The 23,802-nt window shown below is 40.8% G+C and overlaps 1 protein-coding gene and 1 long non-coding RNA gene across 3 annotated transcripts in view; one reads left to right on the forward strand and one right to left on the reverse strand.

Moving 5' to 3' along the window:
- The window catches only part of SIK2 (salt inducible kinase 2), a 79,294-nt gene that overhangs the window by 24,949 nt on the left and 30,543 nt on the right, over positions 1-23,802 (reverse strand). For both annotated transcript variants that reach the window (XM_035140266.3, XM_088657858.1), the window contains exons 4-6: positions 11,280-11,441; positions 3,985-4,109; positions 409-532 (exon numbers count right to left, since the gene is read on the reverse strand). In XM_035140266.3, the coding sequence (XP_034996157.1) occupies positions 409-532; positions 3,985-4,109; positions 11,280-11,441 (411 nt within the window). The remainder of the gene's footprint in view (positions 1-408; positions 533-3,984; positions 4,110-11,279; positions 11,442-23,802) is intronic.
- Positions 6,592-10,919, forward strand: LOC148683528 (uncharacterized). The gene is made up of 3 exons (XR_015947039.1): positions 6,592-6,776; positions 9,587-9,696; positions 10,611-10,919. It is a non-coding gene; the product is annotated as an uncharacterized LOC148683528 (long non-coding RNA).

The following is a 23,802-nucleotide window of genomic DNA, read 5'->3' on the forward strand; positions in this document are numbered from 1 at the left end:
GTTTAATCAAACCCTGCCAGTGAGTCCATATCTTTACAGTATTTCTGACATTCAGAACTCTCTCTCTCCACCCACCCACACCCACCCACCCCACATTGGTGGGGCCCACATAAAGTGTTCCGCCCTTTTAGTGATGCTTTAGTGACATTTTCGGGTCACTTTCAGGTTCAGCATTGTGTGCACATGGAATTGTGCATCAATCGGTCGTTGCCTGTATTATAAACAATAGGAAAAATTAAGGCCTTACACAAAACTGTTTAGGGAAGTTTTTAATGTTTGATCTTTTACTGTGTTTTTAATATCCTGCTGGAAGCCGCCCAGAATGGCTGGGGAAACCCAGCCAGATGGGGTATAAACAATAAATTATTATTATTATTAATATTAATATTTTTATTATTATTATGTTACCTTCAGACATGAAATAAGGGATCCGGAACCTCCCTTCCAGAACCCGTTGCCTCAGGATGGGCAGTGTAGGTCCGTCAAAAGGCAGTGCTCCACATACTAAGACGTACAGAACTACACCCATGCTCTGAAAGAGAAAGAGGAGTTTTAGATTTGACTTTCAAAACATGCAGACAACTATACCTTGCTCCATAGTGTGCTGGTAAAACCCTTATATACAGTACTAATGTTTTCTTTCCAGTGGCTTTTCACTACATCCGAATGTTTCAATATGTAAGCAAGGTATATCCAGAACTTATCCCATACATATAACACAGACTAGCAAGGCCTACAAGCTGCTGGTAGCAATAAAAGCATTAACCTTTAGAAGTCCGTGTCTAATTTTTAATCAGATTTATTTAACACTTGATTGTAAGAGAACCTCTTAAGTGGTTTAGAAAAGCATATATATATATATATATATATATATATATATATATATATATTTAAAAAACTTTAAAATTATTGATAAACAGTTAAGAGGTATTTTAAAACATTCAAAAGATCATTAAAATCAACAGTAGCACATGTATCATCTATATGTGTAAAACTATATATATATTTTGTCTTCCAGAATTCTGCAAAAAGCCTTTCCATGCATTTTACAAATGAAACACATTTCTATAACTTGACTGCAAAAGTTGGGATGTTGACTTGTTGAGGTATCAAAATAATTTGGCTGGATTGGTGAAGCATTTCTTGCTTCAAGCATGCCTACTAGGGAAACAGGGAGCCAGCTTTTGACACCAAGCAGACAAGACAGGAAGGAATCAATTCTAAGTCACTACGGCTGAACTGCAAACCAACTCAGAACCTAGTGTAGTGACTTCCCCATCGTTTGCACGTTTGTGTTCGAGCAAGCCAACTGTGGGTTCCATTTTATCACCTGAATCCATTTAGAAATGACTTCTCGATACTAGTACTCAATTGCAGAGTTATGATTTTATTTGGAATTATTATTATTTGCCTTCAAGTTCTTCAGTTGGGCAACATCCAACTGAACTTTTGGGCAGGAAAATGTGCACCTCTGGAAACTGCATCTTCCTTAGATCACTTTAAAAGACAGAAGTTCTATTTGCAACTCTGGGAACTGCAAACTAGACAAGACCCTGTGCGAGACTGATAAGGGAGTGTGGGATCTACAAGCTAGCTTTACTCAATAAAATATAAATTATCTTCAACAGATGCACCAATATTCTTAATAAACACTCCTCCTCTCCCCACTCTTCTGCCCCGACTGTATACTGTATACAACACTAATGTTCTCATATCAAATGTAACTGATTTGTAGAAAGGACTTTACAACCTTAAAAAATGCACGTACTTTTGTAAACCAAGAAAATCTTGAATAGAAATTACTTTAAAAAAAAATAAAATCTGAATCCCACCCTGAAGTTTGCTTGAATTCTCTCTGCTCAGAGCACAAAAGTGTGATTCTCCCTAGTTCCCAACTTGCAAAAGCTTATGAGAAGAAATCCCTCTGAAGGTCAGGATAAGAGCCTCAGATCCTGATTCTATGCAAAGCCTGTTAAGATTTATTATGTAAGACTGGGGAGGGGAAAGAACATGGGAAGAGACAAAGTCAAAGTAGCAGCAATGTGCTAATAATGACTGAGCCTGCTGGAAAGTATGCACAATATTTGGTAGCATTAAATCTGCTGAACAATGTAATGCCACAAAGAGACTGGGGTAACACAACAACAACAACAAAAGATTTATCTTTTCTCCTTTAAATGGAGAGAATCTGTTTCCCAATGGCAAATTTTGGGAGCCTAGGCAGAGCACTTTTCTGAGCTGTTTTTGCCGCTATAGATTTTGAGGGGGAGGAGAAAAGGCACCAATCCCACCATAATTGTGAGAATCACTGGCCAATTTTGTAAGAGGCACAAATTTATTTTTAAAAAGAACATTTGCATTGTAAAGCCAGTGCTTTTCATCTGGTTTTGAAAGGCATTTCTGTTAGCAACCTAACAAAGTCAATAGCTTCCACAAATATTTTTCAAAACTCCTGTTGATCTGGCACATCCTCACAGAGCATTAGGTGCTGTAAATCCTTGGGTGTGTTTGAGGTGTGTACTGAGTTCATCTGGAAGTTAGAGGACAGCGGGAACAATGAGGCGGTAACAGTTTCCTCATTAAAGGGGAACTCTTGTTGAGATGTGTTTATTTGTTAAACAATGTGGGTGTCTTCACAGAGCAGAACGCAGCACTAATGTCTGCACCCTGCCTCCTTTCCAAAGAAAACCAAGACCGAGGGCCAGTTCCAATATGGCAATTTTCACTGCATCCATAGTGCGAATGTTAACAAAAATATAAATATAACAAAATATGCTTGTCATAAACAGTCTGAAGGTATAGACTAGGGTTGTCATAGTTCAAAAAGTGAAAATCTGGACACAAAAGTTGTTGAGCTTGGGTTACCATACATCCAGATTTTCTCGGACATTAAAGCGATTTCCACCAGGAAATTCTGAACAGATGGAAACCCTAGTATAGACCTTCTGATGTTACTGTTTTCCTCACGGAAGTGACTTGTAGGCTCAATCCCATGACTGAAAACTGGTGCCATAAATGCTGCGGGACATTCACACTGACAAGTTTTAGCCCCTAAACTCTGGCAACACAATGGACAGCAAAACCATGCTCTGGAAACATTGCTAATACCAGGAGACACTAAGACCCAATTACCTCCCCCCCCCAAAAAAAACTGGAGAGCAGCAAGCCTCACACTGCATTAAAAAGTATAAAGGAACCTGGATCAGCACATCCTCTCTCCTGTATGTGCTTTGCAAGATTTTCTTGTCACCCCCATGTGTCCTTTCCCATTAGAGTAGCATGAAGCAAACACACACACACACACACACACACACACACTTTTTGGTTCAGCCACGGGCACCTGCCTGCAGCAGAATTGTTCAAGGCAAACTGTCTTGTCCTCTCAACTGAAAGAGAGGATGGATAGCAGCCATGTGCAAATGACTCAGACAATCCCTCTGGCCATACAGAGAATTTAGAATCTTAACTCTGGTTTGAACTCCCAAGAAGGAGGAATTAGCAAGCTAAACTGCAGCATAGACGTAAGTGCATAGTTACAGGTAGGTAGCCGTGTTGGTCTGAGTCGAAGCAAAATAAAAAAATTCCTTCAGTAGCACCTTAAAGACCAACTAAGTTTATATTTTGGTATGAGCTTTCGTGTGCATGCACACTTCTGAAGAAGTGTATCTGAAGAAGTGTGCATGCACACGAAAGCTCATACCAAAATATAAACTTAGTTGGTCTTTAAGGTGCTACTGAAGGAATTTTTTTATAAGTGCATAGATTCAGTAAGAGAGGACCAGATTTCTGCATTGGCCCAATTGTTTCCTCTAATACAATAAAGACAAGTCTCAAAGGAACTCTTGCTTCCCATTCTCAAAGCTATTGGGGCCTTTATGACATGTCTTTAAAAGCAAGACCAACTTATCTACCAACTAGAAAGAGCAATAGAACATGTTAACTAAAAGTTAGCAAGGGATGCTCAATTCAATACAATTAAGATACCCATATATCCAGCTGCGGACCCTCGTACTGCTGGCCTTCAAACACCTCAGGGGCTGCATATGGGGGGCTTCCACACCATGTTGTCAGAGGCTCACCGCGTTTGTAGAAGTTGCCAAATCCAAAATCTGGGGAGAGAGAGAGAGAAGGGGGGGGGGTAATTGATAATTTAGCTATATTTTTAAGTCCAGGCTGAATGTATTTATCTGGTATGCTCAACAAAACAAAATGGAACCTAATGTATATTAAGCCCCCAAATCCCTGTGAGCTCTTTGCATTTGTGGGGGCCCTGGTTCGAGCCCAAACGATATACAAAAACACTATATCCTTGCTCACGTCTTAGCAGCTCGAGAGAATTTCTCCAACGCTTCAACAAGAGTTTGGGGCTCCATTAAAACAGTTCAAATCCAGAGGAAGAAAATCCAGGAGCAGACTTCTCCCATCATGGCATTTTAACCAGACCCCACACGATCAAGGCAAGTCATATTAACTTCATACCAGGTGTACCGTGCACTCTTTCGCCACTTGAGGCGAAACAGCAACATGCCCCTGCTGCCACACTGCTCTTCCCTGGAGAAGCAGCAGCAGCAGCAGCAGCGGTGGTGGCTTCCACTGAGATCTTGCTGGCATCTCATGAGATTTCATGCCCTCTGGAAGTGTCAGGACGGGTAGCAGAGGAGAGGTGGGCACCGCCTCTTTTGCTTCCACTGCTCGGGGTGGGTGCCTCACCCTGCTCTGCCTTATCAGTGGGCCAGGCCTGGTTCATTCCAAGCACCATCAAAGGTTAGACACAGAGTAGTACAGGAAATACATCTCCTTCCCTTCCTGTTACGAAGTAACGTTAGGAGCTGCATTGAACATTTGTAGAACAATAGCAGCGTCTGGTTCTTCCAGGCCTTCAGTTTATGAGTTTCCATTAAAGGCTGCTTGTGCTGCTGGTGCTCCTGAGTAGAATTAAGTACTGTGACTTCACTGTGCGGGTGCTACGTATAGCCCCAGTTATTTTTATATATCAATCAGAGATGTGTAACTGGCACACAGCTAAGTCAATTAGGCTAAAGCTATAAAGACACTGTAGAAACAGGATACAATTTTACACAACGGTGTTGTCCATGGTCACTCATTTTGTTTGATCCTATGAAAAAGAATTGCTTCTGGAAGACATCGCTGGAACAATCACAGGTGTCTGTGATGATGGTGTTAGGAATCTAAAAGCAGTTTTTAGCCTTGATTCTGAGAATGTGGGTGGTCTGGATTCCTGTTTTCCTACCCCCTTCTTGTCACTCTTCTCTGGGTACTCCAAGTTCTGCTCAGCATGGGGTCTCTGCCATGCGATGAAAACTCTCAGCAGGAAGTTGCCACTGCCTTAACTACTATCAGACCACCTATATGCATTGCAGATCCATTCCCAAATAGTGACTGAAGTTACCCTGACCTTGAGAGCCTTAAAAGGAGCTAAAATATAACCTGCATAGTAAGAACAGTTTAAAGGGCAGAACTCACAGCTTAAGAGCAAACGCAGAAGAGCACAATTAAGCAGCTTGGTGAAGAGGACACAATGGAGCGAATGCAAGAGCCCATTTGTGCCCTTGTACATTTTAATGTCACCTGCAAAGCTGGCGTGATAGTGGAAACAAAGGATCCTGAGGGCGCCAATGTGAACCAGAATAGTATTCTTGGTTTAAAAGCCTCCAGGAGACAAGCTAGTGTATGTTTCCAGCTCTCTCAATACTTTATTCCATCAAATACTGCTGTCAAAAGTATAACATACAACGTTTGCATAATGTTTGTAATGCAAGATTTGTACAGCATGACTTCATGCACACTTGCTATTAGCATAGCAAGGTGCACGGACTATTACTTCATAATGGCCTCTCTAAAAGAGCTGCTCTTACTACTTTTCTGTGGAGCACAGAGGCACACAAGCTAGGTTCCCAACTGTGTCGTTGCAAAGAATCACACCACAGACTAACAAGCCTCATGTATTCTTGAGCATAATTGTTCACTTGTGAAGTTCCACAAACTTTGAAGTGAAACTCAAAGAGAGTTTGGTAACAGAGCTGTTTGTTTAGTCTTATCTCCCAACTGCATAGTTCTAAGTCAGGGCATGCAAGTGCCATGTGGCATTGGTCAGCAGACAGCATGACTGGATAAACACTGCAGTTGTACAGGCATCATAGAGACTTTGCTCCAGTGGTGAACACGCTGCATTATGCTGGAGAGCGAGCTCCCAGTTTACCTTGCATGACCTGTGCTACTAGAAGCAGCTTGACATGGACTCCTAGTGTGATATGGGCAAACTCTGCCTCCCTATTTGATTCAAAGGTAGGGGCTTTCAGATGGCCCTGATCACACACCGCGAGGTCCAACGTGTCCAACACTGGAAACAATATACAAATGAGGAACTGAGTTCCAAGCAGTTCTGCACCTGCACCTCAAATATAGGAATACAGACCTAACCAACTGTCCACTTAAAAGCAGCCATTTTAAAAACCATTCCAAGAGTACACATCATTCTTTTCAAATTTGGTATGTCAGAAGAAAAATGTCAGTGGTGCAAGAAAAATCATCTGATTTTGCTGCTCTTTGACCAGATAAGGAGATAGTGGCTTGGTGTGCATGTAATGCTAGACCAAAGTTTAGCATTACAAGAATGAGCCACAGTGAACCTTAGGCTTGTCTCCTCCTTGGGCATGGCTGCGAAAAGGAGACCGGAAGGTTTTGCTTACGGGTTTTTGCCTGCTAACACAGTCAGTACCAAGCAAGAGTGCTTTTTGCTTCACTATTTTTTCAGGGTATGTAATTGCTTGTTTTACTTTGGATGGTGACTGCTGAGATTATGTGTTATAAATTTTGTGGCTCACCTAGAGCCTTAAGTTTGAGTTACCAGTATTTAAGAATGTTAGATATAGATAAATCCAATGCAAAACCAGAGGATAACAAGAGGCATTGAAACTGTTTTAGCCTTAAAAGAAGTGGGTGGCTGAAGGGGCAATATGCTAAACATTCACACACACAATGGCCGCTTTAAGGATGGCTATAATAAAAAGGGATGTCAAGAAAGGAAGAAGAGTCACAGAATTAATTGCAAAAGGGATCTTATGAAGTCACTAATAGAATAGAAATAAATTAAATACTTGCTGAGGGCTGTAATGGTATTGATCCTTTTAATGGCAGGGGACTGGCTAATTTACTTTGAGGTCCTTTCCAGCCGTGAAGTGATAATCTTCTAGTAAGGAAGAAACTTGTTCTCCTTTTATTTGAACACTGCTGGGAAACCCAGATGGCTGTTTATGTCACATTCCCCATTCATTCGATCTTCCCTCACCCTAGGAGCTGGAGAATTAATCTATGATAACTAATACCTTCTGTTAATCAGTTTCTACCACCGTCTTTGTTGTGAACTTTTCAAAAATCCACCCTAGCAAACCTTGAAAAGAGATGAAACAAATTCTTCCCACCTTGCTTTCTATGCAGGTGTAAAGACCCTTTCCCTACAATTCTCAAATCTGGGATAAAAAACAACAACACAGAGACAGACAGGAAAACAACAATATTTCCATATGAATTAAAGCTTTTTTAAAAAAGCATCTTACTTGGGAAATTTCCAAACCAGATTATGCAATACTTTTGATAAGGTAAAATTACAGAGCCTTGTGGAACCAGGGAACACCTGTTGGGCAACACTGCATGTCAAATTCACCCACCCACTAGTTTTCTGTGATGTTTATTATTTAATGTTAATGTACGAGATATAGCAAACCAGAGCAAAGGGCTCCAGAGCAAAAGAAGCTCCCTTCCCCTACAGTTTGAGGAATTTGAAAACTCTTTTGCCTAAAAAGAGCAAATGAGTTTTTAAAGGAGAGTAATTTTAAGAAACTGGGTTTGTTTGCTACCAGAAGGCATCTCTCCTCAGCTTCAGGAGGGAGATGTGTGGATCTTTTGTTATTTGGTAATGTGAGCAACGCAGTAATTGCAAAGAGACGTGCTGATAAAAGGAAAGGAATGAGTGAGAGGCATAAACCTGACCCACTGCAGGAACTGAATACCGATCACTGATCACCCAGTTCTGACGTCAATGCATGTTACACAGTCCACCAGCAGAAAAGGCTGCCGTGAGCCCTTTCAAAATAACAGTCTTCCGTCCCCGCTTTCCTTCAAATGACCTAACTGCATTCAAATCATGGAGTCCTCTCTTCTGCACAGCATCACGCTGATGCTCAAACTGCTTTGCTGGATTTAACCCTCCCGGCCTTTAAAGAGGCTAATGTGGACTTTAAGGAGTTGAGGACACACAAGACAGCAGCATCTCTGCCAGCTCTGAAGTGCTGCAATTACAAAGTCAGGCCCAGATGGTTGCTTCCTTTTACAAAGTGGCCCCACTGAAACACAATTCTGTGTCATCACTTTCACAGCACCTGGAAGTCCGATGCTCCTAACAGCCACCTTCACAAGCCCCTCAAAAACTAACCAGAAGGACAAATATTTTCTCAGAATAGCCAACAGAACTGTGTTTTCTCCCAATAAGTCTGGGAGAAAAATTGCCAGGTTTGCAGCCACACCGTGCCCCTCTCCATAGGAAAATTAACAACAACAACAACAACAACAACAACACCCCACACATCTGGCTGGGTTGCCGCAGTCACTTTGGGTGGCTTCCAACACACACACATATATAAGAACTTGCTTAGAGCAGTCATCCAAACCATCCATCCTAGCATTAACAGAATTTTAGCAAACAGATCAGAAATCTGGGTAAGAACCAGGAGTGTAAAATTCACCACAGAGATTATCATTGTAGCAAGTGGCTATATGACCCATATGGTAAATGGTCATATTTAAAGTATTTAAAAATAAGGTCAGTATTAATTTGGGTAATTAAAGGAAATGCAGAGATCTTCAAGCAGGCAAGACAGATGCAGTATCACAGTTATTTGAATTTCAAAAGGAAGTGCCCAAAGCCATTGAAAAATACATAGCTCATATTCTGAGCAAAAATAGTATGAAATGATGTAGTGATTGACGATGACTAAAGCAGTTTTAAAAAGAGACAAATTCCTGGGGGTATAGATAGGCCTGTCAATGAAAACTGACAAGGATAGCTGAGTCGAGCCTGCACTTTCAGAGGCAATGTTCCTGCCCAGTAGTAGTCGGGGGATTAATATGGGAGGGCTAGAGCCTTCATATCTTTGATGTGAACTTTCAGGAATCATGTGGCTAGTCAGCGTTAGGAACAGGTTGCTGGTTTAGATGGGCACTTGTTCTGATCCCAGGACTCTTTTGAAATATAATTTAGGTTTCAGTGCAGTATAGTGAATTTCATGCTGGATTAAAGGTAGGAGCTACTCAGAATCAAATCCTTGCTCTGCTACCTTGGACCAGTTACTCCCAGCTCTACTTTCCTCCCAATATCATTGTGAAAATAAAATGTGTGTTGGTGAGGAGGAAGCAAGGCTATGTGTGGCTGTCATGCATTTCTTGGGAAAAGGGCAGAATAAAAATGTAGTAAGTATGTCAAGAAGCCATGGAGTGGAAACTCAGCACAAACTTTGAGCCTTTAGGTCACAGTGTCCAAATATTTCAATTTTAGTGTTCATTTTTACAGCGCTGAAATCGTCATGGAGGATACAGAAGCTGACAAGTGCCAGAATTCGAAAGAATATGGGTTGCAACAGAACAACAACAACAACAAAAGCATTACTCATGCTGACAGAGGTATGAAAAACCAAGACACTCGATTACCCCATGCAGATGTCCCAGACTGCCAGATGCATCCTTAAGGTACACTGGTGTGTCTTTAAAAAGGGACAATGTCCCAAGAGCAGCCCAAATTGGTAAATGAAATGCTGTTGCTGCTGCCACACAACAGCATATGAAGGATTCTTGTGACGGTATGAAAAACACAAGTTCATCAATGCAAACAAGTTACACACAGATCCTTTGCTGTGTAGTTTGTCTGTCCTTCAACCCTTTATTTGCTGCCCTAAGAGGACCCCCATTTTTCTTAGCACAGCAAACTACATAGCGTGAGGAATTGAACACTTCCCCATTCCCCAACTTCCCATTTAAAATGTGTCTATTGGAGATGTTTTAAGTGAAAAGATTAGTAAAAAAAAATAGTTTTCAGGCTTTTTTGTATACAAGTGGTCCATTTGTTATAGAGACAAACTACTTACTTCTCTGCCTTCCCTGCAAACGAAAATCTCATTCCAATATCCTCTTAATATCCTGTTTTTTTCATGCATTAAGGCCAGTGCTTTATGGTCCACTGAATTTCACTAATTTCAATGGAAGGAGTAAGTCTTCTGTAACACCCATCAAGCCAGGCTTGGGTAGGGTGTGTGTGCCGTGGGGGGGTTGGGTTCACTGCAGCACAAGTGCATGGGCTACTGCAGTCTTCCCCAACCTGGTGCCCTCCAGATGGTTTGGAGCACAATGCCCACCAGCTCCAGCTATCACCTCTGGAGAGCACCAGGTTGGGAAAGGCTGGCCTCTTGTATCTTTCCCTCCTGTATGCAGTGCTACTGTTGGATGCCAGCACTGTGTGTCTTTCAGAGTGATTTTTAATTTCATGGGGATTTGTTTTTAACAAGCTAACTTTACTGCCAACTTTTTTTTCCTTGGTGCAGCTGCTCTTCTTTCTCTGTCATCTATCCCTACGTAAGAAAATGCTAAGAAGCCTTAAACAGTCATTATTCCCTCCTTCTTGAAGCTAAACACCATCTGGAGAACTTGCCAGACATCTTTTATTCCAAGAACTCTACTGCTCTATAGAACTCTCAGCAGCTTAAAAATGAGTGTCCCTCATTTTTGAAATTCTGGTCTGGCAATCCAAGGATCCTTAGTATTATACTGAGGCAAAAGAAAATTATCTATTGCAAGGAACATCTGCTGTGTCTAAATTTGTAATTAAAATTAAATCAAGCATGCTAAAATAATCCAGAGAGTTTCCATTTTGAGCTTTTTTATACTCAAGAATTATTTGATTAAATTTGATTGTAACTAGCACATCTGGCAATGCTAACAAGTTGTCATGACACTACAAAAATTCATAAAACCCTACAAAATTACTGCCATTTTCCCTCAAGAAAGAAATACAAGCAGCAGCTATTTTTAGTAAGAACTTAGTGTCAAAAGCCTACATCACCCATAATGCAAAGGGGGCATATCAGGAAATCCTCTCTGTCTTTCCACTTTCTCTAGGGCTGCTATAGCAACTTTGCCAAAGTCACTTGGTGGAGGAAAGAGGAATTTATTCCCCAGGCACTGGGACAAAAGGGAAAAAAGTACTGGGGTACCTGCTATTTTAATATTCATGTTGTTATCAAGCAGGAGGTTTTCAGCTTTGAGGTCACGGTGCACAATCTTACGGCTGTGACAGTATTCAACAGCGGAGAGGATCTGCCAGAATTTCCGCCTGGCCTCCGACTCACTCAGACGGCCATGGTTAGCAAGGTAATCTGTAGAAAGAAAGATGGGATTCAATGAGTTAATCACATTGAAAAAAATCATATTCAGGCTCTTCAACATGCACCACAGGTAGACATCAGAGGTAGTATGTTATGCTTTCTCCAAGTTCACTAGCAAAATGCATTGTGATAGTTGCCCATTATGTGAGGTTAACATTTCTGCTCCAAAGTTTAGTCACTAGGAGGAAGCCTTGCACATTCTTGTTTTGACAAGAACAAAAAACAGTAACCTCTTCATCTACCAGAGACTGGATGTTTCACTCTTCCTTCATAGTACGTTCTGTCCTGACTGTTAGAGTAACCAGAGGTGATGTCTTTGCTTGGGGCTTACCTTGAGTTTCCTATATGTGGCACAAAGAGGCGAAAGAGAGCAGGTAAAGAGAGGGGAAGTAGACTGAACTAGTCATTTCCTCACAAAAATGGAAAGCAAAAATATACAGCCTTATAGGTTCCAAGAAAAATAATAAAGACAGCAATCTGGTATGTTTTCTTTCTAGTTAAGGATTCTGAAGTAAAGGACATTTGTAATGGTGCAAACCATTTCCAGGAGCCAGTATTTCTTAGGCATTTGGGTGACCCTCCACTCTCCTTTGATTTACACTGCTATAGAGTGGGACTTTTTATTTAGTTTGCAAGTAATAAGCAAATGTTAACATAAATTTATGGTGGTGGCACAGTAATGGGGAGCAGGGAATTGTATAAAGGCGAGTTTACCAAGCCAAAAGCATGAACATTAAGGATGTATCTTAACTGGAAAAATGATATCCACATAAAAAGCAAGCCCTGAAGAAGGGTTTTGCACATGAAACATGGCTGAGGATAGTGTTTTTCCTGTCGAGTGCAGAAAAGAGAAGCCCATTCAACACATGCTGCGTGCTCTCACTGCAACATGAAGACAGATGCACCTCTCCTTATCTCCTTTCAGAAAGGAAATGGTAACATGTGCTACTTCCAGAACCAAATGTCTTGCTTCTTACAGAAGGAGTTGGTAATGGAAAGTCTGTGGCTATACTAGGCCCAGAAAAGTTTTCTCCCTAAAATTATTCTCCTTGTCCGTCACCCTGTCTCCAGCCCCCAGCCCCAACCACACACTCCATCCTGGCAAACTGATATATAAAACACAGTTGCAAAGAATCAGGAAGTATATTGTCAAGAACCTGGAATATGATTAGATGGTTTATTATGAGAAGTGATTTTTGGCCTTTAAAAAAAAAAAGTAGGAACACATATTAGTGGACTATAGATTCGCAGTTTTGGACCAGTTATTTGCAGGATGGCTGCATCCATCTTAACCTGCCTGGACCTTGAGTTTCGCCTCAGATGCCCTGCCATCAAGAACTCTTAGATTTGTGAGCACAAGGATAAAAGAGACTTTTTGGTAGAATTCTCTTTCTCAACTGTGAATGACTCCTACTCTATTGGTTTGTAAACTGAGCTTGATTTTTTTTTATTAATTTCACATTTCTTTTTAACATGTGGTAGTCGGTATTGTTTTAACTGCCTCTGTTTTCAGGTTATAAAGTTTTAGTTTTATATTGCGGTTTTATTGAATTGGTGCAGTATGTTTTTGATGCAAGCTACCTTGGGAGAGTTTTGCTCTGAAAGGAAGCACATACATTACGGTACTGAAACAAACAAACAAACAAACAAACAAACAAACAAACAAACCTGCTCAATAGATGGACATGACAGATACAGATTAAAGCATATAGTAATACAACATTCTTGTTAGAGTTTAACACAATTAATTTCCTTGGAAAAGGGGAGAACTTACCTATGTGAACTGTATTAATCAATAGTAATAAACAACTACTGATCAAAACTGATTTAACCCAAATGCACCTTTCATGGAAGAAATGCTGACCATCTACTGTACTCTACGGTGGATATGCAATCTGCTCAGCATAGATACATTTTTCAAGGCAGAACATGAAATATTTCATTTACACCTCTTACATCCCAAAATGGTATCATCACCTCAACAACATACTTAGCACGACAAGTGAATTGGGATAAGACAAAAATGAGAAGTAACCAAGTCAGTTTGCTAACAGACCAACCAATACATTCACTACGATAATAGTTATGCCTTTACTTAGCCACTACAGCAAATTTGGTCACGGAGCAGAAAACATCTTCGTTCCTTGCAAAAAGTGTACAAACTTATAGGTTGCAAGGAAAATAGCAAAATAATAAAGATAACAATGTAGTATATTTTAATTCCAATTTCTGTATTCTGAAATAAAGGGCATATTTCTGTCCAAGCAGGGCTTGATGTCCACATATACTTATGTATGTTTGACTGCTAAACAACATATGCGTGTTTAATTGCTTTATTTCCCCTTTGCATTATTAAGACAAAACTCTTTTAGGTCTGTCATATACTGCATGCTTGGAAAAATTATGAAACAAAACAGCCAACCTCATGCTATCCTAGTGTAATTCACTAAAGCTCCAATTTACCACTCAAGTCAGCAACACTTCACTTGCAACAAATCTTTTAAACTTTACTTTTCTGAAAGGTATCCAGCTGCAATTTTCAATCCCATGTTAGATACCCTGTTTCTCCTAAAATAAGATGTAGCCATAAAATAAGCCATAGCAGGATTTTTAAGCATTCAAGGAATATAAGCCATACCCCGAAAATAAGCCATAGTGATAGGCAGTTTAACCTTGTAGGTTAAACTGTACCATACTTAATAAAAAAAATAAGACATCCCCAGAAAATAAGCCATAGTGTTGTTGTTGGTTTTTTTTTTTTTAGGAAAAATAAATATAAGACGGTGTCTTATTTTCGGAGAAACACGGTAGCTGCCTACCTGTATGGAGAGGCAGATGGAAACTATGCTTAGTGTTCTTAATGCTGGGGCTGTGGTGTCAATTAAACTGTCAATAAAACTTAAAATGAATGAGGTCTCCAGTAACAAGTTGCCATTATTATTTATTATTATTTGACTTATTAGTTGCTTAGTACAAAAAGTCTCTAAGCGATTTACAAAATGTCAAAAGTCAAAAGGGTGCAACATAAAATAATACATTTCCATAAAACCATTCTAATAACCCATAAACAGACCCATAAACAAACAAAAAAACTACAGCAGCAAAAAGACTCCCATCAAAGGAATAATCAGCCAGCTCGACATACTCAGTCTAATGAAGACCTAACAAAACATTAATCATTATGTCCTTTCTTTGGGTGGCAAAGTTGAAACCATCTGGCTGGCTCCCACTACGAAATGCATGCTATATAGAAAAAAAATGTCTGGGGTGACTGATCAAGAGAGTTGTTTTGCCATTTGTGGGATATCATATAGAACCTCCAAGTGTAGAAGCACTATATGTGATTTTTTTTAAAGCTTCAAATGTAATAAAAAGCACAACAGGCTAGAATTTAGCCATACTCTAGCCATATCAAAATCTATGCAAATATAAAAATCATATGAAAATGTCTTTCTTATTCAGATGACAGACCTAAATCATTCTGCATTACATTTTGCCTGTTACTCTCAACGAGCTCAAGAGCATAAGGCACACCCAGTCCAGCATCGTGTTCCCACAGTGGCCAATCAGATACCTATACTCATATGCAGGATGCACTCAAATTCGTGTTTCAGAGGCATACGGCCTCTGATAGGGGGTAATGCATGCCCATCATGACTAATAGCCACTGTCAGTCTTTCCTCCACAAAACTATCTAATCCCCTTTTAAAGTTGCTCAAGCTGGTCACTATAAGCATGTCTTGTTAGGGAATTTGTGGTAATGAACATTCAACTGAGCAAAGTACTTCTTTTTCTCTGCCCTGAATCTCCCACCATGCAGCTTCTTCAGATGACCCTGGGTTCTAGTACTGTATTATGAGAGAGGGTGTTAGCTGTTCTTGCTTTTCCATTCACCCACAAGTGATGAATGAAGCCTTAATCATTACCGGTACTAACTGATGACTGAAATACTTTAAGATCCTACAGATAATGGACAAGGGCTGCAATCCACACTTTGCTGGAGGGGAAATTTAGTAGCAAAGAAAAACAGCATTCTACATCTTGCAACTTGCATAATGAAACTTAATACACAGGGAGTAGGAACAAATATTTTCCTCCAGCAATATTTAAAATACAAAAAAGTCAAAGAACAAGTCTAATTTACAGTAAGCTAAACAGTCTGTTTATGGTACAGAACAGAGTTGGCAAAGAACCTCAAGGAAAAAACTCTGAAATCTGCTTGCTATAGAATAATTGCACTGGACTTTACTGCATCTATCCCAGAGCTATAAATTAAAAGGCGAGAGTCCATTATATGTTGCTTGAAAATAAATAATCTTTACTGAACATGTGGTCATTCTTCCAACCTGATATCAGTATACACAAAAGCAGAATTCTGATCTTTCGGCACAAATCCTGAGAGTATTTTTCTGGTGGACATTTAGATTTCTCATAAGCATATATTTAGTAATAAGAATAACCACAACTACACTAGATTGGAGTCTCACTAGAGAAAATCTATCAGGGATTTCCCTGAATGTCAGACTTTCAGAATTCCTCTTTATAAAGTGTTTCTCAAGCCAAAGCAGTCCTTTGCTCACAATTCCTTTACTCTGTTGGTCCTGGAGGCAGGCTATGGAGAGAGTGGTTACCTTCCAGTAACAACAGGCCAATTAATTCATCCGAACTTTTTACAGCAATGCAAGCATTCCCCCCTTGCCCCATCTCTCTCATGTTTACTGCATTCCCATGTCATTCCCCATCACAGTCCTTCCTTGCACATTTTTGCAGATAAATATGCATATTTATTCAAGTGGAACACACTGAGTTGTATGCAGTGTTATTCATACTCGGGGAATAGACCCATTGAAATGAATGGGCATGATTTACAGTAGATCCACTCATTTCAATGGGTCTACCCCAAGTAAAATGTCGTTGGCGACAACCCTAACATATTTCATCCACGAATCAGCCATAGTAGTGGAATTTTTAGAAAAAGAACATCTACATAAAAGATAAAAAGGGTTCAGCTTCAGTAACAAATAATATTTCAATAGATTACAAGAGATGTGGCTCCCCATTTAGAATCCCATTAGTATAAGCACTTAATGAATAAGACAGTTTCCACCGTCATCTTGACATGTTAGAATACAATATACATTACAATAATCACTCCAGAAGATGGGGATGTGCTTATGGTGCATGCGCATGAGGGAGGGAGGGAGACTTGGGTAACAATTATGTAAGAAGATTTTATAAACATCTTAAAATTAGGGCAGTTCTAAGAGGCTGCAGTGAGAACTCTCAGCTAGTGTCAGCGCCCATTCAAAAACAACATTAGTCTTAAAGGAGTGGGGGAGAAGAGAAGGGATGAAATGCTGAAAGCACAAGATATCCCACAGGGCATTAGTTTTTTAAAACGTCTGTTCATCAGTTTACTGTTAATGTGATGGACTGGAAGAAAATGGTATCTACGGATGTTCCCCTCTGCTTAGAGCTCAATATTTGAGGTGAAATGATAATGCCATGGCGTTTTGCAGGTTATAAAAAAGGCAGCTCCCTGGCAATCTAAAAGGGCTGGCAATCTGGAAGTTCAACCTAGGAGAGAAAAATATATCAAGGGGTGGATAATGGAGGTGAGTGTAAACAAGGGAAAGATGCATGTCATTTGGTTACATGTATTTAGGCTTAGATTAGCAGGGGCTGAGGACAAGCCTCCAACGGCTTCCCAGGAAATGTGGGTCATAGACAATGGCAGATATACACTTGGACCCAAGGGCAAAGAGAGAGGAGGGTCAAGGCCACAGGGGGCTGCAAGTATGTATGAGGAGTTTGTGCCAGAAGCGTTAGCAAGCCAGCATTCAGATTTAGGGAGGTGTGTCACATGGTTTGATTGACAAGAGAAATTATTTTGGTGGCAGAGCTCAGGATAGGGCTGAGACATGACAAGTGAAGGCAAAGAGAAGGTTGCAGTTGACCAGGTGGGATATAAATGAAGTGTGAGCCAGAGTTTTCCCTGAGGAGGAAGGAGAGGAAAGGAAAGGAAAGGGCAGTAGCAGTTTTGGAAGGCTGTGCAGAGGGAAGCAACACAACGTAACAGACTGGATATGGAGAGCAAAAGAGAGAGGGGATTTAAAGGAAGGAGCCAAGGGTTTCTACTTTGTCAACAAGGTAGATGTTAACTACTGCAAGTGCATGAGAAAAGGAACGCTTCAAAAGAACTATAATAAGTCTTGTTTTAGACATGTATGCCAATTATTCTCTAAACAGAGTGGCACAGAGTGGCTGTATTACAAAGACTAAATAGATGCAACACCTATGAATCCCACTGAATTGAGCTGAACATCCAACCCAATAAATATGCACATAATCATGATGTACATGTGACCATAGACAAAGTGCCGTCTTCTCCCATTATATAGATATTTTTGATACGGCCACCCTGATTTATGCTCCTGTGGGTAGAAGGGACTGACGCCACCCTGACATATAACACACACAGCAAGTGAAAACACTGACCTGGCTTCCATGTCACATTAAAACCACAGTTTAAAGCAAACAATGGTTTACACTATAAAAGGGCTGGTTTAATGTGATGTGAGATGCTGGCAAGTTACATTAGTCCTACAAGAAACTGTATCAAATAAAAAAGAAATGTGGATTGGGGGCTAGCCCTTTTGAAGTGGGGTATCTAGTTGTGTTATGCAAGTTGCTCACCTGCTTTGCCAACCACAAGTATAAAGCTTATACATCTTTCAAATACCTAAAGTGTCCTTAATGAATAATCTCAACCAACTTTCTCTTAATAACAGGACCTACACAATAAATTGCAACTATAAATATTCTACTTGTAGAGTGTAATTTCAAAGCAAAACCAAGGCCAACATGTGCAGCATTATGCTGAATAAATTGTTAGCATCGCCATGGACACATCTCAAGCTTTGCAGCAATAATCTGCTGACTACTTCAGAAAGTTTCCTTAATTCTCTTTCTGCTCACTCTGTAAGACACGACAAAGAGCTTTGTCAACAGTACTACTCATCGCTGCCTTCAGCTTTCAACAACTGAAAGATTTGTTGTTTCTTTCGAACAACTTAAAGTTCTTATTTTCTTTGCAACTACTGTAGGTGTTATTTTGCAAAAGACAAATTATCTAAGTCAACCTATGTGGTGGCAGACACTAAATCCTGCTCTTTCCCAAGAAATAACATACACAGAGAGCACACATACACACCAGCCATGTGACACATCTTTGCTAATTAACCATTGCCTACTCTAATATCCTGTGCAGATTGTGGTTGTGTAGCAGCTTCTTGTATTCCTGGTTCAGCACTTCAGCAATAACCTAGAAGTGAAGGAAGCATTGCTCTAAGGAGCAGGTTCTCCTGAGGTCAAGGTTCTCTGCAGAGGCTTAGACCTAGTACAAGCTGCAAGGCTCGAACCAATTGCTTCCCCACCCCTGTCCCCTGGTCATAAGGACAGGCAGAGAACCAAGGTCAAGCAGAGTGGAAAAAACACATGCATGTGTACATACATACATACATACATAGATACATAGTTCTCCTTTAGGGGTTTTAAGCAACTAATAAACACACAGGAGCACAGGAATCTGCCTTATCCAGTCAGAACATCAGTCCATCTACCTCAGGATTGCCTACTACACTGACAGGCAGCAGCACTCCTGGGTTTCAGACAAGGGCCTCTCTCACCCATCCCTGCAGATGGCAGGGAATTGAACCTGGGGTCTTTTGCATGCAAAGCAGATGCTCTATCACAGCTCTTCCCCACTTGAAATATTATTTGAAAAGATTAATCTGCAGCAGACCAGAGGTTGTTTTTCAATAAAATAAATAAATAAATAAATAAATAAATAAATATGTGTTTCCGCTAATCAACTACAGTTTGGTATACCTACGACTGGAATAGGGTAGCCAAAGTGGGCATACTATTTTCACACATTAGTAAACAAGTGTGTGGGATGTGGGTGGCACTGTCATCTAAACCACTGAGCCTTGGGCTTGCCAATCAAAAGGTCGGTGGTTCGAATCCCTACAATGGGACAAGCTCCCGTTGCTTGGTCCCAGCTCCTGCCAACCCAGCAGTTCGAAAGCATGCCAAAAAGTGCAAGGAGATCAATACTGTAGGTACCGCTCTTGGCGGGAAGGTAAACTGCGTTTCCATGCGCTGCTCTGGTTTCGATGTTCCATTGTGCCAGAAGCAACTTAGTCATGCTCGCCACATGACCCGGAAAAACTGTCTGTGGTCAAACGCCGGCTCCCTCGGCCTGTAAAGCGATATGAGCGTCGCAACCCCAGAGTTGTCTGCGACTGGACTTAACTGTCAGGGGTCCTTTACCATTTAGTAAACAAATATTTCTTTCACTGAGAAGGAGCTGTGAAGTTACGGGAACTACAGTAGCTTTATTGATGTTCTATTTCTGATTCGCTTTTTTTTAAAAAAAAAAAACCATGAACTGTTGCTTAATACCAATCTACAATAGTGGACAGAGAAGATAAATAAAATATTAAACTAGATACACCTCTCCATCATTGATGCTCATACAGTGGTACCTCGGTTTGCGACCGCAATCCGTTCTGCGGAGGCGTTCGCTCGCCTAAGGCACGCTTCTGCACGTGCGCGAAGCGCCGATAGAGGGCATCTGCGCACGCTGCACAGATCGCTTCTACACATCCGGCGCCACGGAACCCAGATGTAAACACTTCCGGGTCAGCGGCGTTCGGTCGCCGAAGCGTTCGTAAACGGAGGTAGTCGTAAACTGAGTTTCCATTGTATTGTATATTAACAGAGAGGCTTATTGCTTGTTTTTTGGCTTATTTGTACAGATTGTCAGAAATATTTTATTGAACTGACACAATCAGAGAGCCTTCTACAAAGAGGAAGCAAGTCAGGGGTCCTTCAGTGATGAAGTCTAAGCAACAAACTCCTAGCATTATGGTACAGGTTGTGATGATTAACATAATGGTGACTTCAGTTTTGAATTAATGATGTTTGTCTATCTACACAGTAAAGTACACTTTGAATTTAACAATTGTGTTGTCATTGTTTTTATTTTTATTTTTAAAAATGCTAATTATTTAAAATTGCCTTTGAAAGCATTTTGGAAAAATATATCTGCCACATACTTTGGGAATAGAAATTCTCTTTTCCTTTTAAAATATACTTAATTAACTAGACATGGGCATTCTAGCTTGAAAAATACACTTTCATAAGCAGTATTGTATAAACAAAGGGCTATGTTACTCATACCAAGATAGGAATTTTCTTGCACAAAAGCTCAGATGAATTCACACAAAAAGCATTTGCTTTTAATGTAAACGAAGGGAGATGATGTAATGATGGCTGCAAGCCCTGCTTCTGTTTGTAATAATCTCATCGTAAGATCTGATTAATGGTTTTACTTACAGATTTTAGTCAAACAGGTTATGTAATTGCAGTGGGCCAAATGGAGCTTGCCTAGAAAATTTAATTTCTCAATAGCGACAGGTTTGGGAAGCCCCAAACTAAGCAGGGCAATGTTGACAGGATTAGTTCATTGACATGCTGTCAGGAAAGCATCTTTCATTGCACCCTCACATTTGTTTGCTTATTGTGTCCCTTTCCATTCACCAGATGGGCTATGAAGACCACACAATTTATCAGACACAAACTTTGCATTAGGGGATGCGAAAGATAGGAAATGTCCATTTTCCCACCAAGCAAATGTCTAAGTGTTGCACTTTTCAAAAATATCAATTTTGACTCGATTAGATGAACCTCAGCTCTGCAAATTCCTCTTCTTGATTCCACCAACTGCCCCCTGCCAATGTTTACTTCCTTGCCTACACCCCAGGCAGTGAAAACATTGCCAAGTTAGGGAAGAAAGAACGTCTTTGAAAGCGGATCCACTGCTAGGCCACTATTTGCCTCTCTCTACAACGTGAGGACCCTGGCCGTCCTGTAGACTGAACCTTCCAATAAGTACATATGGCAGTTCAAACAGTAATGCTAGGGCCATTTCTACATTTTCCATACAGGTAGCTGTGTTAGTCTGTAGCAATAAAAGCAACACAGTCTTGTGGCCCTTTAAAAGTTTACAATTTTTATTATAGCCTAAGCTTTCCTGGGCTAGAACCTATGCAACAAAATTGTTAGTCTTTAAGGCCACAATACACTGTTGTCTTTTCTACACATGGATATACTTGTGATGAAGCACCCAGGCCTGCTGTTTGTGGCTTCTTGGCCCTCAAAGCGCTTGAAATATTTAGTGTGTAACAGGGGTGTCACAGCCAGTATTAAGAGTGCCTTTGCACAGCTTTAGCTTGTGCATCAGCTGTGCAATTTCCTAGAATCATAGAATCATAGAGTTGGAAGAGACCACAAGGGCTCCTGGCTTCTCCTGGAGAAGCCAGGTCAAGTCAGGTCATTATTAGGCATGACATGTGCCTCTCGGTTCCAGCAGTACCTGGCATGATTTGGCAGACACAGACACAGGAAGGAGCAGAGTTCTTCCCCTTGTGTCTGTAGATGTTGGAGGAGGAAGCAGATCTGCCAGCTTTCCCCCGCCCTTCCTGCCAAGCACAGAGACTTATTGGGGTGGAGCTGAACAGGAGGTGGCAAGAGCTGGGGGCAGAGGGGCATCAAGAACCAGGCGCCATGCTCAGGTGACATCGGAAGCACACACTCAGGGCGAGTGTGTATGCTTGCAAGTAGCAGACTCATAGGGCAGGAGAGTCCTGCTTGGTGGGTGGGGAACGTCAACTGTCAGGGTCTCTCCATAGCTTCCATTCAGTTATGAAACTCTTGCCTTGCTCATGTACCTTGGAATCTAGATTTCTGGACCTTGTGCTTGCTGCAGCTGAGCCTGTACAAATCTATTTTCCTTACTTTCAACCGAAATATTTTTGCCTTCCTGGTATGTGTCCTTGCATTCTGATAATGCCTGCTGCTTGTCCGAATGAAGAAAAGAGAGGCGCATGTTAATATACTGTACAAAGGTAAAATGTGTATTAATTGCTGTGTCCACTTTTGCCTCTGATCCCACACCTACTGGCATGGGGCTCCCAGAAGGGAATGCAACCCTTGAGCTGAAAAAGGTTTTCCATTGGTGTGCTACATGATTACATGGACAATGTTAAATGGCTGTCTTTTCCCACATGGACCAGCCCACTCTCTGAGTTTGTCATCTTCCTCCACATGCTGCTGAACTGGTCAGGATGCAGGACCAGCTGTAGTGTTAGAAACTCATATATATAAACTAGGCACCAAATGGCTCCTTAAACCAGGGCTGCAGTTGCCGAAACAAATTTCTAGTTGCCATTTTGGGGCCAAACGACTTTTTGGTTCCTGAAATTATTTCTGATTGTGCAGATAAAATATCAGGGGTAGAATTCTACAAGATGTCTTGTTAGTGTGAAAACAGTCAAGATCCAAGGATCTCAAGCATGTGCCTCCACCCTGGTGCCAGGCATCTCCATTTGGTTGCAAGTGGCCAATAGCCAAGTGCAAAATGTGCCTGGCGCCTGGTGAATTTCGTACACTGCCCACAGAGGTTGTGGAATTCTCTTCCACCAGGAATCTAATTAATCACCTTATTATTGGTATTCAGATAAGCTTTTAAGACGGTTTTACTCCACTGCAGTTCATTAGTTTCTCTTGTCTTTTATGTCATGACTCTGTCCTGTGAAATTCTGTTCCAGTTCTCATTTTATCATTTATGTTTTATTATTGCAGACTGCTTTTATTGGCGTTGTGAGCTGCCTTGTAGGTCTTTGGGCCAAAAGGCAGAGTTGAAATATTTTAAAAGGAAATAAATACTGGGGACACTAAAGAGCCAGATAAACAGGCTGATGTTTGACACTCCAGCTTTAAATCATGTTCCTGTTTCAGAATCGTTCTGTTTCGGGCTATGGTTCCTGCCAAAATCATCAATATACATTTATTTAGCATCTATAATGCATTAGATGCTACACCAGAAACAGAAATATTAAAATACAGACAGGGACAAAGGCAGAACTATAGGTTAGGCTGTGATGAAGGCACAGTAAAGATTAACGCTAAAGGAGGTTGAATGGCAATTAAAACCTAGCCTGACCATTTGCTTTAGGAAACCAAGCTTCCAAATGCTGTTGGTGCTTTTCAGCTTTCAGTAGTCATCTAAGATAAAATTTCCAGCTGAGATAGAACTGTTGGGTGTTAACTTGTATTACAAGTACAACTGAACAGGATTCTAGACAGACAGAATCCAACTAGAAGGTGATGATGACAAGCAGCTACTGCTCACCGCAGGCATTTTTACATACCAGCTGGACCTTGCTCTTAAGGAGATTTGGAAGAGCCGACTGCAAGATAATAATTTAAGCTGCAGCTTTTCTCC

The sequence above is a fragment of the Zootoca vivipara genome, chromosome 14 (assembly GCF_965207765.1).
Source record: "Zootoca vivipara chromosome 14, rZooViv2.hap1.1, whole genome shotgun sequence".
In the NCBI taxonomy this organism is placed as follows: domain Eukaryota; kingdom Metazoa; phylum Chordata; class Lepidosauria; order Squamata; family Lacertidae; genus Zootoca; species Zootoca vivipara.